This window comes from Corythoichthys intestinalis, chromosome 6 (genome assembly GCF_030265065.1).
Source record: "Corythoichthys intestinalis isolate RoL2023-P3 chromosome 6, ASM3026506v1, whole genome shotgun sequence".
NCBI classification, from domain to species: Eukaryota; Metazoa; Chordata; class Actinopteri; order Syngnathiformes; family Syngnathidae; genus Corythoichthys; species Corythoichthys intestinalis.
In genome coordinates this window covers 20451648-20469303 of record NC_080400.1, presented here as the reverse complement: position 1 = coordinate 20469303, position 17656 = coordinate 20451648, and the positions used below count along the sequence as shown (strand labels likewise).

Genomic DNA, 17656 nt, shown 5'->3' with positions numbered 1-17656 from the left:
TTTGGCTTTCACTGTGATAAACTCAAACACACACTGCGTTCAAACGCCGGATTTAGGTGGAAACAGGATGAAAGTTTTAGAGCATACAAGCAGGCAGGAGGGTCTCAAGAGTGATTTGGTCGAGGATTCAAGGTAATTATTATATAAAATAGCACCATGCATGCACTTTATAACGTGTAAAAAAATGCATGGTGAAAATTAGCGTAACTTTAGCTCGAAATATTTATGTTAAATGAATTATAACTCCCTGTGTTTTGCTTTTAATCAAACATCTACACTGTTCTATGATCACATCTATAGAAATTCCAGGATGTACGCATTTATTTACAAGAATTTTCAACTTAAAAAGCTCTTTGTTTTGAGATGGTCACCATGTTGTATCCATACACAGTAGCGTAACTTTACATTCAAATGATCAGGTAATTTTTGACCAACTGCCCGTTTTTCTTTTTGGCAAAGAAGTAGTACTTCAGACATTTCTGTGTCCATACAAAAAAAAAAATGCCTTTCAGATGTTTTATTTCATGTAACATTTCAATCTAAAAACGACGAGAGCCAGCTAGCCGGCAAGATGTGCCTCCGTGCTGAGGCAATTGTAACATCAGAATTCAACTTAAATAAGGTGTGATTGTATTTAGAAAAATGCCTATTTTGCCTTTGTTGATTAAAATTAATGATTCTGTATTCTTTCCTCAAGTATTAAGTTTCTGATGTGAAAATTGACTGATTTATTAGCTGTTAGTAACTTGCACTTTCAAATAAAAAAAATTAATTTGCTATTTTGAGCAAAAACTTATATGTTAAATATTATTATTGATCCTGAAAATATAGGTGATTATCTCTCCATCTGGTGATTTTTGTGCTCTCGCGTATGAGAATTTTATAGGCATTTTAAGTTTTGTCATACTTGTATAAAAATTAATTAATTGGGATTTTATTAGGGAACAACTTAGAATTTTTTTTATGTCGCCGCAAATGGACACTCATATATGCCTAAGAGAGGTGCCTGTTTTGGTTTTAGGTCTCTAGTGGCTTTGATTTTGAAAGTATTTGAATTTTAAGTTTTTGAAAATAGGCCACCTACGGATCGGCCCCGATGCCTGTGTCCCATCAACTGATAGTGATGCCTTCAGTCTTCCTGTATCTCTATTGCTTATATACTTTATACAAAATCCAATATGTCCTGCTTGCACATTCCTTCTTGTTTCAGGATAAACTGCCCATGCAAATACAATTTCGACGACGGGAAGAAGGTCACCCCGAGACGAGATGTCCCCAACTACCCAAAGGTGGTTTTGTGGTGTATATACTGTAAATAAGCGTAGAAAAAGTCTAATATTTTGAATTATTCTTTTCCATTTGTCCTCTACAGTATACACTGTCTCAGGAGACTGTTGAGGCACTAAAGAAGCCAACATTTGATGTCTGGCACTGGGAGCACAATGAGGTAGAGCAAAATATGTGAACCACCTTAATCTAGATGGTTTAGAAATTTTAATATGGTAGTAGTGTGCCATTGTATGATTTCTTGTGAAACAATTTGCATGTCTTTGCGGGTGCAGATGCTGAGCTGCTTGGAGTACATGTACCATGATTTAGGGTTGGTGAAAGAATTTAACATGAACCCCATCACACTAAAGCGCTGGCTGGTAAGAAATAATAATGTGAATATCATGGTAGCCTATGGTATTGTAGCTCAGAAAGGTTCAAAGGAATTTAAAAAGCTATGCCTTTTATAGGTCTGCATGTACATATGTTTGCGAGAAATAGCACTTCAAAGTCACAGTTTGCGTCTCATTCTGGTTGTTTTTTTTCCTAATGTCTCACATAGAGGCTCAATATGGAGCCAGAAATACAGGTGTTTTTCACAGAGCATCATGTACTCTGAAGTCAAAATGAGTTTTCAATGACTAGTGTTTGAGGGGGTGCAAACTCCCTCAAAGAAGTTACAAGCAGGGGTAAAAGTGGCAAGAATTTCTTCTGACATACAGGTTGCCACGGAGCCAGAATTTTTTTTTTTTTTTTTTTTGTGAGCAGTGTGCAAAAAAACTTTATAATAATAACAGTTAAAAAAAACCTATTTCAGATATTTATTCGGATATTTTCCCTCATTTCCTCAATTCTAAATGCAAAACCTCAATTTTTAATTATTTTCCAATTTATTTATATTTTATTATATTTATTCCATTTACCATAATTAAGAACATAAGATGTACATACAAATGGAAGATAATGTAGACATTGTTTTTTTATATAAACTGTAAATAATAAAGATTTAAGTAACATACATTAGCAAAAATAAGTACAAATGACATTATCCATATAGATTTTGAATATATTTTAAAGATAACGCAAACATTTATTTTTTTAAATTACTTGGAAATAAATAAGTAGCCAAACATGAATGAACAAAAATAAGTCCAAATGTGTACGATAACATGGAAGATGTTCTAAACCTAAAATAAAATAAAATAAAATAAAATAAAATAAAATAAAATAAAATAACCCTCTCCAACTCTTCCCTTTCTCTTAAAGATCTAATCAATTTTTCGTTGCATTGCGCAGTTTTAACCATTAATTCAAAAAGTTGTTTGTTATCTCTCTGGTTTGTTCTTTTCTTGTTGTCATTGTTCCAGAAAACCTGCATTTAGAGCTAACTATACATGCGATCGATCACATGTCAGGCTGTCAGCCAAGTGAACGTACAGAACAGGGTTGTTTGCTGCGAGCAGAACTCAGTGAAATAAATAATAAATATCGGTGGAAAACGGATTATGCTATACAAGCTTTTTTTTGGGCTTGTTATCCCCTTGTGTGTGTAAAACTGACATTAGTAGATGGTTTTCTTCTATGTGTGTGGCAGCCTGGCATTTTTTTTTTTTTTTAACATTGGGTTTTGACAGTTGCCGACATATTTTCAAAATCAAAGCATGCTTTCAGTCCCTTTTCACCACGAATCTTTTACACTGACACTTACCGGACCGTTCCAGCCCACTTTCATTTCTCGTGAGAAGCAATTAATTTGAGTTCAATACTAAATAACTATTGTGACAGCGAACTATACGACAAGCATCAGTTTGAAAAATAGGGAACATTTCCTCAAAATAGAGGCCAGTTACAGTAATATGAAAAAGTGTCTGAACGTTTGGGGGTTTGATGGATCACCATCAAATGTGATCTGATCTTGTCAAAATAACACGGATGAAAAAACAGTGTCTGCTTTAACTAAAACCACCCAAACATTTATAGGGTTTCATATTTTAATGAGGATAGTATGCAAACAATGACAGAAGGGGGAAAAATAAGTAAATTAACCATCACAATTAATATTTTGCCCACCTTTGGCAGCATTAGATCAGTCTGGCACATCGATTAGGACCAATCTTGGCCCATTCTTCTCTACAAAACTGTAGTTCAGTCAGATTTCTGGTATGTCTGGCATGAATCGCTGTCTTTAGGTCACGTCACAGCATCGCAATGGGGTTTAGGTGTGGACTTTGACTTGGCCACTCCAGAACGTGTATTTTGTTCTCCTGAAATCATTCTGAAGTTGATTTATTTCTGTGTTTTGGATCATTGTCTTGTTGCAGCATCCATCCTCTTTTTAGCTTCAACTGTCTGACAGACCACCTCAGGTCTCCCTGTAAAACATCCAGATAAACCTTTGAATTCATTCTTCCATTAATGATTGCAAGTTGTCCAGGTCCTGAGGTAGCAAAACAGCCCCAAATCATGATGCTCCCTCCACCATCCGTCACGGTGGGGATGAGGTGTTGATGTTGGTGAGCTGTTCCATTTTTCTTCCACACATGATGTTGTGTGTTACTCCCAAACAATTCAACTTTGGTTTCATTAGTCCACAAAATATTTTGCCAAAACCTTTGTGGAGTGTCAAAGTGCCTTTTTGCGAATATTAAACGAGCAACAATGTTTTTTTCGACAGCAGTTGCTTCCTTCGTGGAGTCCTCCCATGAACACCATTCTTGACCATAGTTTTACATATAGTTGAGATATTGGACTGTGCCCGTGATTTATGTAAGTCATTAGCAGACACTCTAGGGTTCTTTTCTACTTCTCTGAGTATTCTGCGCTGAACTCTTGGTGTCATCTTTGGTGGACGGCCACTCCTTGGGAGAGAAGCAACAGTGCCAATTCAATTGCCCTTTAGGTCTCCTTAGGCAGAGGGTTCACTTACTTATTTTCCCCCTTCTGTCATTGTTTGCATGCTATCCTCCTTAAAATATATAAATACTATAAATCAGGGGTCCCCAAACTTTTTCCTGTGAGGGCCACATAACTTTTCCCTTCTCTGATGAGGGGCCGGGGTCAGTTTGTAACAGAAAAAGTGTGACAATTGCAGGAGTGCCTAAATATAAACACTTATTGTTTTTCAGAAGACCACATAACACTATTACGGTAATTAAATAGATAATAACCAAATAACCCTCTCTCATTTCTTCATAGAAAAAGGCCAGGAAATAAATAACACGATTGAAAAAAAATTTAAAAAATTAAAAATTAGAAATGCTCTCTGGTAGTGTTCAGGGGGCCAGACCAAATGTGGAGGCGGGCCGTATCCGGCCCGGGGGCCGTAGTTTGGGGACCCCTGCTATAAACGTTTGGGTGGTTTTAGTTTAAGAAGACACTGTTTTTACATCTGTGTGATTTTGACAAAGATCAGATCACATTTGATGGTGATTTTATGCAGAAATGTGAGAAATTCCAAAAGGTTCAGATACTTTTTCATAACCATTGTACATTCCTAGTTGAGGTTTACCCGAAAATCAAGCATAAAATTAAGAGAATGAAAAACATGAAACATGAAATAAATATTACATGAAATATTACATGAAAAAATATTTTCTCTATCAAATTTTCCAGTTGGCCATTCAGGAGAACTACCGCAACAACCCCTTCCACAACTTCCGTCACTGTTTCTGTGTTAGTCAGATGATGTACGGCATGATCCATCTCTGTAACCTGCAGGTAAGACACCGTGGGGACCTTTAGAGGCACTCCAAATTGTGTAAAACTATCAATGTGCTGTTGTACAGGAGAAGCTGACTCTCACTGATATGGGCATTCTAATGACAGCTGCAGTTTGTCATGACCTGGACCACCCTGGATACAACAACACGTAAGAATGATATTGACCTCAGACCTCACTAAACTGTGCGACAATTTCACCAAGGGGAGCTTCTACATAATAATACACGCTGTTGCTGCTCTGAGTCATCATAAATGGATGGATGGATGGATGGATGGATGGATGGATGGATGGATGGATGGATGGATGGATGGATGGATGGATGGATGGATGGATGGATGGATGGATGGATGGATGGATGGATGGATGGATGGATGGATGGATGGATGGATGGATGGATGGATGGATGGATGGATGGATATAGGTACAGTGGGGCAAATAAGTATTTAGTCAACCACTAATTGGCTAGGCCACTCCAGGACCTTGAAATGCTTCTTACGAAGCTAGTCCTTTGTTGCCGTGGCTGCAGAAAAACAGCAGAAAAAGAGCCCCAAAGCGTGATGTTTCTACCCCCATGCTTCAGGGTGGGTATGGTGTTCTTCGGATGCAATTTGGTATTCTTTCTCCTCCAAACACGAGAACCTGTTTCTACCAAAAAGTTCTATTTTGGTTTCATCTGACCATAACACATTCTCCCAGTCCTCTTCTGGATCATCCAAATGCTCTCTAGCGAACCACAGACAGGCCTGGACGTGTTCTTTCTTCAGCAGGGGGACACGCCTGGCTGTGCAGGATTTGAGTCCATGGCGGCGCATTGTGTTACTGATAGTAGCCTTTGTTACTGTGGTCCCAGCTCCCTGTAGGTCATTCACTAGGTCCCCCGTGTGGTTCTGGGATTTTTACTCACCGTTCTTGTTATCATTTTGACACCACAGGGTGAGATCTTGCATGGAGCCTAGATGGAGGGAGATTATCAATGGTCTTGTATGTCTTCCATTTTCTAATAATTGCTCCCACAGTTGATTTCTTTACACCAAACGTTTTACCTATTGCAGATTCGATTCAGTCTTCCCAGCAAGGTGCAGGTCTACACTTTTGTCTCTGGTGTCCTTCGAGAGCTCTTTGGTCTTGGCCATAGTGGAGTTTGGAGTGTGACTGACTGAGCTTGTGGACAGGTGTCTTTTATACCAATAATGAGTTAAAACAGGTGCCATTAATACAGGTAACGAGTGGAGCCTCGTTAGACCTCGTTAGAAGAAGTTAGACCTCTTTGACAGCCAGAAATCTTGCTTGTTTGTAGGTGACCAAATACTTATTTTCCACTCTAATTTGGAAATAAATTCTTTAAAACTCAAACAATGTGAGTTTTTTTTTTCTTCTCACATTCTGTCTCTCATGGTTGAGGTTTACCCATGTTGACAATTACAGGCCTCTCTAATCTTTTCAAGTAGGAGAACTTGCACAATTGGTGGTTGACTGAATACTTCTTTGCCCCACTGTATATATTAATTATTATTATCCATCAATCAGATACCAAATAAATGCTCGTACAGAGCTGGCAGTGCGCTACAATGACATCTCGCCACTGGAGAATCATCACTGTGCCGTGGCATTCCAGATCATTTCCCTCCCTGAGTGCAACATCTTCGCAAATGTGGATCCTGAGGCATTTAAACAAATTCGACAGGTAAGTGTGTCAAACGTGTGAAAGCCATTCACTTAACTTACTGATACACATTTCACATCTTAAGAAATGAATGAGACGATGGTTGTAGAGTACAATATCGCAGTGCATCCCTCATGCCTCTTTTTTTTTTTTTTTTTTGACATTGTCACAAGGAATGTAACAGGAGACACAAGTCACGGTTCAAAATGTACATTGGTACGAGGGTCACTGTTCCTTACGGTTTCCGTCAAACAGGAAAACCAAAAAAGCTTTTTTTTTTTTTTTTTTTTTTTTTTTTTTTAATTAATCACAGTTTTTGAAAGTTATCTTTTTTCCTATTGGTCAAAACTGAAAAGCAGGTCTTACTATAGTGCAAAAATAAATAGAATGAAACATCAAGCTTGTGAATTTGTGTTTTTATTGTCCTAACATTCTTTAATTCTTTTTTTTTTTGTTTTGTTTTTTTTTTTTTTTTTTCATTTCTAGCAGTTACATTCATTTTTAGAAGTACAGGTCTTCTGCTTTCAACTGGTTACATAACAAGTGACAAAACTAACCAAACAAAACAAGAAAAAAATGCCTGAATGGGAGTGGGATGAAGAAAACCCACCCCGAATTCTCATTTATCATGCAAATAAATACACTATTTTCCTGCAACCTATTTTTGCTTAAGGTGGTTACATAGTAGACATTTTTCCCGAGAAGGGTAAAGGAAAAACAATGCCCTCAATGGCAATATCCCCTATCAGCATGACAGAAAAAAAAATAAAAAAAACTGATAAATAATCGATCCAAACAAAGAAAACATTTTTTAAAAAATGTTGAAAAGGGTAAATGTTAGAAAAGAAAATCTCGACCACTCCTTGATGTCTGTGATTTCTGCATTTCGACCCTTGTTATATTACCTTGTTTCACCCATAAAATCCCCCAAAAGTCCAGCAGTGGCCATTCACAGCTGTGTCTTGACACTCAGTGATACATGCTACATGGAGTTTTTGGATCGAAACAAGGTAAGTCAGAGATAATATCTCGTTTAAATCATGGGATCTTTAATTATGCTCTCTCATACTCTCACCTTAAGTTAAGGTTTAAGGGTTTTTTTTTCTTTAAATGCCCTCCTGTTCAAAATTTTTCTTCCCCCAGAAAATTGAGATTTTAAGCTTTCCAATGATGAAACACATACCGTACATATAAGACAACTTTGAAATATGGCCAAATTGTGGGTCTCAGTACAGAACTTCAAGTAACTTGAGTGTTTTCCGCCAAACATATATATATATATATATATGTATATGTACATATCAGCAATGGTAACAGGACTACATACACAGTTAACAGTAACATAGAACACTGATGTACATTATATTTAAGACCCTGTCTGAATACATTGAACGGAGCCCCTAAAGGGACATTGACAGAAATATAATAAATTTAAACCATCTGGTGCACACCAAATTGTTTCTAGTGCGTACCTGAAATAATCTGGTAAACACTAGCATTATACGGTATAGCATTAAAGGTCACGGACTTTTGCTATGCAATTTAGAAAATTGTTCTTTTGTAAAATCCTCATTTATTTTTATTTTTATACCGCTTGAGGCTAAGCTCAGCTGCGCATCGGACATCAGCAGTTTCGGCGTGCTAAAAATGATAATACAGGATTTCGTTGACCTTTACTTCAATCTTGGATTCAACTAGCGCCTGTACTTAGCCTCAAACGATATAGGAAAAAATGAATAAATGAGGATATAAGTACAACAGAAAAACATATGGCTAACTTGCATAGCAAAGGTCCGCTAGCTTAAATTCTATATAATGCTAATGTTTACCAGATTGTTTCTGGTGCGCACCAGATAGTTTCTAGTGCTCCACATGCTATCTGCTGCGCACCAGACTCTTCAAATGATTTTATTTCTGTCATGTCCCTTTAGGGGCTCCGTTTCATTGTGACCAAATCAAATTATAGCACAATTTAAATACAGTGGGGCAAATAAGTATTTAGTCAACCCCCAATTGTGCAAGTTCTCCTACTTGCAAAGATTAGAGAGCCTTGTAATTGTCAACATGGGTAAACCTCATCCATGAGAGACAAAATGTGGGGGGGGGGGGGGGGACTGAAAATCACATTGTTTGATTTTTAAAGAATTTATTTCCAAATTAGAGTGGAAAATAAGTATTTTGTCACCGACAAATAAGCAAGATTTCTGGCTGTCAAAGAGGTCTAACTTCTAACGTGATCTAACGAGGTCTAATGAGGCTTCATTCATTACCTGTATTAATGGCACCTGCTTTAACTCATTATTGTTATAAAAGACACTTGTCCACAAACTCAGTCAGTCACACTCTAAACTCCACTATGGCCAAGACCAAAGAGCTGTTGGAGGACACCAGAGAAAATTGTAGACCTGCACCAGGCTGGGAAGACTGAATCTGCAATAGGTAAAACACTTGGTGTAAAGAAATCAACTTTGGGAGCAATTATTAGAAAATGGAAGACATACAAGACTACTGATAATCTCCCTCGATCTGGGGCTCCATGCAAGATCTCACCCCGTGGCGTCAAAATGATAACAAGAACGGTGAGCAAAAATGCCTGAACCACACGGGGGGACCTAGTGAATGACCTACAGAGAGCTGGGACCACAGTAACAAAGGCTACTATCAGTAACACATTGCGCCGCCAAGGACTCAAATCCTGCACTGCCAGACGTGTCCCCCTGCTGAAGAAAGTAGCGGTCCAGGCCTGTCTGCGGTTCGCTAGAAAGCATTTGGATGATCCAGAAGAGGACTGGGAGAATGTGTTATGGTCAGATGAAACCAAAAATAGAACTTTTTGGTAGAAACATAGGTTCTCATGTTTGGAGGAGAAAGAATTCTGAATTGCATCCGAAGAACAGCATTTTCACTATGAAGCATGGGGGTGGAAACATCATGCTTTGGGGCTGTTTTTCTGCAAAGGGACCAGGACGACTGATTTGTGTAAAGGAAAGAATGAATGGGGCCATGTATCGAGAGATTTTGAGTGAAAATCTCCTTCCATCAGCAAGGGCATTGAAGATGAGACGTGGCTGGGTCTTTCAGCATGACAATGATCCCAAACACACAGCAAGGGCAACAAAGCAGTGGCTTTGTAAGAAGCATTTCAAGGTCCCGGAGTGGCCTAGCCAGTCTCCAGATCTCAACCCCACAGAAAATCTGTGGAGGGAGTTGAAAGTCCGTGTTGCCCAACGACAGCCCCAAAACATCACTGCTCTAGAGGAGATCTGCATGGAGGAATGGCCAAAATACCAGCAACAGTGTGTGAAAATCTTCTTGTAAAGAGATACAGAAAACGTTTGGCCACCGTTATTGCCAACAAAGGGTACATAACAAAGTATTGAGATGAACTTTTGGTATTGACCAAATACTTATTTTCCACCATGATTTGCAAACAAATTCTTTAAAAATCAAACAATGCGTTTTTCTGTTTGTTTGTTTTTTTTTCCACATTCTGTCTCTCATGGTTGAGGTTTACCCATGTTGACAATTACAGGCCTCTCTAATATTTTCAAGTGGGAGAACTTGCACAATTAGTGGTTGACTAAATACTTATTTGCCCCACTGTATGTGAATAATTTTACACTGTTTAAATTGTGAACTCAGAATGTTCCAGTTTATGTGCAAAAATAGACAACACACCTTTTTTTGTAAGGATCGACAGAGGTGACAGTTAAAGTCAGGTAGCATGCCCCAGCTGGCAACCTTGGTAACGCTTTGTTAGGGGTGTGTGAGCAGGGGGGTATCCCAAAGCAGACAAGCCGGTTATGAGGAACAGTAATTTATTGGCAAAGACGTAACGAGTGTTAGTGATGGAAGAGCCAAGGGAGAGCCGAGAGTCCATGATGCGGATCGGAAGGAGGCAGACGTAGGGTCCGACAATCGGTGCCCATAAGACAGGTCCTGGGGCAAGAGCAAAAGTAGTCAAAAACCAGTCATCAAAAAACGATGTATCAAAACGCGAGATGCAAGTGACAGATGGAACCAGACGAGTTGATTGGGCGACAAGTTGGTGGCGTCCACTTCCGCTTTTAAAGATGGCTAATTGTCATTGCTCTGTGGTCGCTCTATCCGTCAGACGTCCCAACCAAAATCAGATAAAAACATGTCCACCTGCCCAAGGTGGGTCGGGCCTCAGGAGGGAGTGGCGGAGGCCCTAACACTGTTGTATAAAAATAAGACACTACTATTTTCAATGTTGGATTGCATACAGTTAACTGTAAACAATTACAAACACTCCCACATAAGATATATTTTTATTTTGGATAGAACAAAATATAAAGTGCAAATAGTTCCAAAACTGAAAAAGCATCTCTTGAAGTGCAAAATACTGGTACTCACTCAGTGTTTCAATGACTTCAGCCTAGGGCTAGAGCCAAGTCAACATTTCCTTAAATGATACACTGATACTGAAATTGATACAAAAGTGTAGCAATACTGCATTTGATAGTTCCCACTCGGTATATTTGTTATAACTTTCCTAGTCGTGATCAACGATAACTTCTTCTGTGTCTATTTTGGTTTGTCTTCTTTCTGCCATAATGTCGGTTGTTCGTTTGGGCACAACACCTCTATCGCCCCCTGGATTGGAGAAAGACTAACTATGAAGTGGATATTTTTTTTAACTCAAATGTATTCGCGTCTGACTGCGTGCACCAAACTGTGATGCCTGCACCGTGATGGTACGAAACGAATACAAATTCCGTAGTACTCTTAATTGTCACCATTTCATGGCACATATTAAATCTATAGATAGGTACACTTTATGAAATGTCTGAAAAAATACTGATCTTTTTCAGATTCCATTTTTTAAATGTATTATTACTTTGTAAGCAAAGTACAGTCAAAGTCAAACCAAAACAACTTTACAGACAGAAGTACATACTAACACCTGCCTACTATACTGTTTTAATGCTAAACTGAACAATAAACTAACTTTGACCTTTGTCTGCAGGCCATAATCACCCTTATTCTGGCCACTGATATGGCCAGACATGGTGAGATACTGGACTCATTCAAGCAGAAAGTGGACAACTTCGACTTCACCAACGAGGAGCATGTGACATGTGTAAGTACAAGATTTCAGCAGTTGACATTACAAGCAGGCTTTCATCTGCTTGGTAAATTGTAAATATAATGACAGAGTGGTAAAAGGTACCGCATTTAATTTTTAGCTTAAGATGGTTTTGATCAAATGCTGCGACATTTCCAATGAGGTGCGTCCCACTGAGGTGGCCGAGCCATGGGTGGACTGCCTACTGGAGGAGTACTTCATGCAGGTGAGCATGCAACCCCACTACATACAACTGAACTGTCCTCAAACAAAGTCAAGCACAAAAAAATGCACTTTGCAATTAATAACGTGGTAACGCACGTTGACATTTGCAACTCTCAGAGTGACCGGGAGAAGTCAGAGGGCCTCCCAGTCGCCCCCTTCATGGACAGAGACAAAGTAACCAAACCCACCGCTCAGATAGGCTTCATCAAATTTGTCCTCATCCCCATGTTTGAAACTGTCATGAAGGTAGGCTCGACTCCACTTGCTGATGGCGGGAACACTGCCATTCCTCTTACTGTCGTCTCCAACAGCTTTTCCCTCAGATTGAGGAGATCATGGTTCAACCCCTGAGGGACTCCAGAGACCACTATGAGGAGCTGAAACAGATCGATGATGCCATGACAGAGGTAGAACCTTTTTTATCTTTGTGTATGTGGTGGAGTTTGTGCCTCATAAGTAAGCCATTTTGGATATTTTTTATTGATAAATGGGTCTTTTTGCACAACAAAGCAAGTAGAGGTGACTTGAGATACAGGTGACCCAACTATGGCACTTTTGAAAAAACAAGTCATTGTTTAGTAGTTTGTTTCTTCAATTTGTGAGCCAGAATTTAAGCATGTTGTATTGCTGTATTATGGCAGTGAAATAAACACTACTCACTCCAAAACCAGTTCCGGTGTAATATTGTAATGATCAGGGACGGAACAATATAGTAATAATTTGTTTTTATTTTTTGTTACCAAAAATGGTCACTTGCCCTGAACTTTTCTTGAATGACGAATCCATAAACCTTGTGTGATTCTTTATTTTTTTTTATCAAAATAACTAGAGCAAAGTTACTAGAGGGAAGGAATTCAGAACCTCACCTGCACATTGAAAAAATATATATATACTCGGGGTGTGACAGTACACACAAGTCATGGTTCAATATGTACAGTGGGGCTGGGGCATATAAATATTTAGCCAACCACTAATTGTGCAAGTTCTCCCACTTGAAAATATTAGAGAGCCCTGTAATTGTCAACATGGGTAAACCTCAACCATGAGAGACAAAATGTGGAAACCCCCCCCCAGATAATCACATTGTATGATTTTTAAAGAATTTATTTGCAAATCATGGTGGAAAGTAAGTATTTGGTCAATACCAAAAGTTCATCTCAATACTTTGTTATGTACCCTTTGTTGGCAATAACTGAGGCCAAACGTTTTCTGTAACTCTTCACAAGCTTTTCACACACTGTTGCTGGTATTTTGGCCCACTCCTCCATGCAGATCTCCTCTAGAGCAGTGATGTTTTGGGGCTGTCGTTAGGCAACACGGACTTTCAACTCCCTCCACAGATTTTCTGTGGGGTTGAGATCTGGAGACTGGCTAGGCCACTCCAGGACCTTGAAATTCTTCTTACAAAGCCACTCCTTTGTTGCCCTGGCTGTGTGTTTGGGATCCTTGTCATGCTGAAAGACCCAGCCACGTCTCATCTTCAATGCCCTTGCTGATGGAAGGAGATTTTCTCTCAAAATCTCTCAATACATGACCCCATTCATTCTTTCCTTTATACAGATCAATCGTCCTGGTCCCTATGCAGAAAAACAGCCCCAAAGCATGACGTTTCCACCCCCATTTTTCATTGTTCTTTGGATGCAATTCAGTATTCTTTGTCCTCCAAACACGAGAACCTGTGTTTCTAACAAAAAGTTGTATTTTGGTTTCATCTGACCATAACACATTCTCCCAGTCCTCTTCTGGATCCTCCAAATGCTCTCTAGCAAACCGCAGACGGGCCTGGACGTGTACTGGCTTCAGCAGGGGGACACGTCTGGCAGTGCAGGATTTGAGTCCATGGCGGCGCATTGTGTTACTGATAGTAGCTTTTGTTACTGTGGTCCCAGCTCTCTGTAGGTCATTCACTAGGTCCCCCCGTGTGGTTTTGGGATTTTTGCTCACCTTTCTTGTTATCATTTTGATGCCACGGGGTGAGATCTTGCATGGAGCCCCAGATCAAGGAAGATTATCAGTGGTCTTGAATGTCATTTTTTAATAATTGCTCCCACAGTTGATTTTTTTTTTACACCAAGTGTTTTACCTATTGCAGATTCAGTCTTCCCAGCCTGATGCAGGTCTACAATTTTGTCTCTGGTGTCCTTCGACAGCTCTTTGGTCTTGGCCATAGTGGAGTTTGGCGTGTGACTGACTGAGTTTGTGGACATGTGTCTTTTATACCGATAATGAGTTAAAACAGGTGCCATTGATACAGGTAACGAGTAGAGCCTCATTAGACCTCGTTAGAAGAAGTTAGACCTCTTTGACAGCCAGAAATCTTGTTTGTTTGTAGGTGACCAAATACTTATTTTCCACTCTAATTTGGAAATAAATTCTTTAAAAATCAAACAATGTGATTTTCTGTTTTTTTCCACATTCTGTCTCTCATGGTTGAGGTTTACCCATGTTGACAATTACAGGCCTCTCTAATCTTTTCAAGTAGGAGAACTTGCACAATCGGTGGTTGACTACATACTTATTTGCCCCACTGTACCTCGCTACGGGGGTCAAGTTTCAGTGCAGGTTCAGTACAACAGGAAAACCAAAAAAAGCTTTTTTCTCAAAGCATTTCAATGTAAAGTCTGTTAACCATTACACTCTTATATAGGTGAATTTTCAAAAAATGCAAAAAATGTGACTTATGATTTTTTTTCATGAAAAGGACCTCTCAGTTCAATTCAATCAGTTAATATAAACATAGTTGAATGGTGTGAAAGATGTTATAGAATGGATCATGTAATAACGTTTAGAACATGAAAAGTAATGTCAGTTAATTTGCCGAGTAACTAATTACTCTTACACTGAGGTAACTGAGTGACAACCCAATTACTGTTTGGGAAAAGTAATTTGTAACTGTAATTACGTTTTTAAAGTAGGATTAACAACACTGGTTGAGAGACCTTATAAAGCAAAGGATATTAGATCAAACAAGTGAGAACATACGTTAAATATGTTTACTTTACATCACACGTCCCCATAAATATTGACCCAACTCAAAAGTGTTTTTTTTTCATGGTGTGTGATCCAGTAGGTGAATGAAAAGACAGTTATAACACATTAATTACCTTCAATGTAGAAAAGACAAGTAGGTGGTTTCGCAAATCACTCGCACATTTTGAAATCACCTTCTCAAGTCAACCCTTCCAATATTCTGCATTCAAAATGTTTTGTCTTTGTGGGAAGCAACTCTCCAAATGGCAGCCCATGTCTTTATGAGGTGCACACGGTCACACATGCATGCATGCGCACCGCCCCCATCCAAAGTCACTTGCTAACATAAAGGTATATGTCTTTTGTTCAATGAGGCGCAGAAGAAAAAAACTGAAAATATGTCATTAGGTGGGAAGAAGAAGTAAGCTCTGCAGTGAGTGAGTGAGTGCAGTGGTATCTGTGTAAGTAAGAGGTGATGCATTGGTTGTGTGCTAGTGTTTAGTCGTGTCATGAGTGTGTGACTGTCTCTGCCTCTCTCAATCACTTTCATGGTGCTGCGGGAACATGTAAACACTTTCATCACACAAAATTTCAATTATAATGCAACTCACGGTTACCTACAAAGGCAAAATTCACAAAATTATAGTCATATATATATATATATATTTAGAGCGAGAGTAGGGCTGTTGGATCAAAGCGAGGTGGGAAAAAAATCATGTTTTATATGAGTAAAAACAATATATTTCATTTCATATTTGAAGAACACAAGTGATGAAGTTGTCATGTATCCCCACGCTCCTAATTTCCTTTTTCCAATCTTTTTTCCCCACCACCATCTTTTATCGCAACCTAAAATGAACACTTTTGCATTCACTGTCCACTTTATTTATTTAAATTAATTAGCTGCAATTTAGCTGAAAAGTTGAGGGTCAGTATTGATTGACACAGTCAGAGAGGTATGTATTATTTAACACAAGTGAACAGGTATGCATTTTTGTCATTTAGCACAAATTTAGTCTGTTAGTTTATATGTCATAAATTATTTTCCCTAGATTAAATTAAATATATGAATTCTCAGTATTCTTTCTTACACTATAAGTATTGTATCAAATATTTCATATTAAATCTGCAGTTAAAGGTATTCAAGATATTGTATTTTACGTTCTAAAATCCAGATTGTGAAATATGTACATATAGACATTGAAGTCCAATAGTATGTGACATTTAAGTTTTTTTTTTTATTATTTTGTTTTTTGATTTTTTTTTCTGGAAGTCAATGTAATGTAAAGCATGACAGAAGTTTTTTTGTCTTCTCTTCATGGCCCAAAATGTGATAAAAAAAATATATATATATAATAATAATAATAATAAATCCATCAATCAATACCAAAATGAATACCTCTCTGACAGTTTCTGTCAATCAAAATTGATTTTTTTTTTAATATATGCTCTATATTTACCCCATTATTGGCTGTCATTAGATTGGTGTAAGTTTCAACAAGAGTTTGTAGAATCTATTGAATAGAATATAGATAATGCGAAATAACATACTTTTTTTTAAAGTCTCATATACCTTCCTTTTTTCTTTTTTTTTTCTTTTTTAACTCGGGTGTCGTTTCCCCACAGGGGTCCTCTTTTGTGTTCAAATTCAGCAAAGACTATAAGAAGAGCGAGTCTGGATGAAAACATTGCAGCGCTGCGCTCTGACTGTCAACAGATGGCGCGGCAGAAGAAAGCAAAGAGACGATTCAGCCACATACTCATCTAAAGTTAGGCACCAAGGGGGCATCGTATCTTGAACTTTGACTTAGACTTTTGCACAGAATGTAACAAAGAGGCACGCCCTGTGAAATCTGTCTATTTGTGGAATTAACAGTAACTACCTTTATTTGTTTTTTTTCATCCGACAGTACTGCAAACGCTCAGAGGATCGGATTCTCTAAGAACACATCATCAGGGATCTTCTTATAGCATTAAATTAAAGGGAACCGGGGACAGAAAGACTTGAAGTTCTTAAACGATAAATTTTAGTATTAGTTATAATAATTTGATATTCAAACCCCTCTTAATGTTTTGGTTTTTAAACAATTTGAAAAATTTAGCCAGTGGGGTCGCCATTGTTGTTGACGACGCAATGCACTCTGGGTGGTGATGTCACTGGGCAGCGCTGCCGTACTTCCTCATTAGCTACATAAATATGTTGTCGGTTCTGCCCTTCCAATTTGAACCCGAGCAGAAAATTGATGAGCAGGACAGGACTGTCGATATTTCACAAAACAAGCAGCAAAAGCAATGAAATGAAGGTCTCCAATGGGATTCGAATCCACATTTCCCGTGCAACAGACGAGCGCGTAGACCACAGGACTATACTTCTGCGTGACGTTGGAGTCATACATTTCCTTATAAAGCAATTGAAACTCACATGCTTTGTCTATCTGGGCAGTAAAACCTGAAAGGGAAACGTAACTGAAAAGAAAGTGCGGCTGAAATGACCACGGAATTAGAAAACGCGGCTCACTTCAGACAGCAAGCAAACAACAATAACATAGGGATTGCGTAAAAGGGTTCATTGAACACTCAAAAAAAACACGCAATCGTGAAAAGGGAGACACAAAAAGAGTCCGTGACAGTAGGTTGGGGTCAAAAAAAAAAAAAAAAAAAGAAAAACCTCGGTGATAGGCAGACAAACAAAAAAAAAAAAAACAAGGCAAAGATGCAA

The 17656-nt window shown here is 38.5% G+C and overlaps 1 protein-coding gene across 2 annotated transcripts in view; it reads left to right on the top strand.

Moving 5' to 3' along the window:
- The window catches only part of pde9ac (phosphodiesterase 9ac), a 28901-nt gene extending 12153 nt beyond the window's left edge, over positions 1–16748 (top strand). Inside the window, exons 8-18 of one of the 2 annotated variants that reach the window (XM_057839182.1) lie at positions 1211–1289; positions 1373–1447; positions 1563–1649; positions 4882–4986; positions 5055–5137; positions 6518–6674; positions 11644–11757; positions 11864–11968; positions 12085–12213; positions 12279–12374; positions 16564–16748. In XM_057839182.1, coding sequence (XP_057695165.1) covers positions 1211–1289; positions 1373–1447; positions 1563–1649; positions 4882–4986; positions 5055–5137; positions 6518–6674; positions 11644–11757; positions 11864–11968; positions 12085–12213; positions 12279–12374; positions 16564–16620 — 1087 coding nt within the window. In that variant the 3' untranslated portion in view covers positions 16621–16748. Of the gene's footprint in view, positions 1–1210; positions 1290–1372; positions 1448–1562; positions 1650–4881; positions 4987–5054; positions 5138–6517; positions 6675–11643; positions 11758–11863; positions 11969–12084; positions 12214–12278; positions 12375–15311; positions 15363–16563 lie in introns of those variants that run through there. The other variant, XM_057839183.1, reaches the window with a different exon arrangement.
- Positions 16749–17656: the final 908 nt, after the last annotated feature.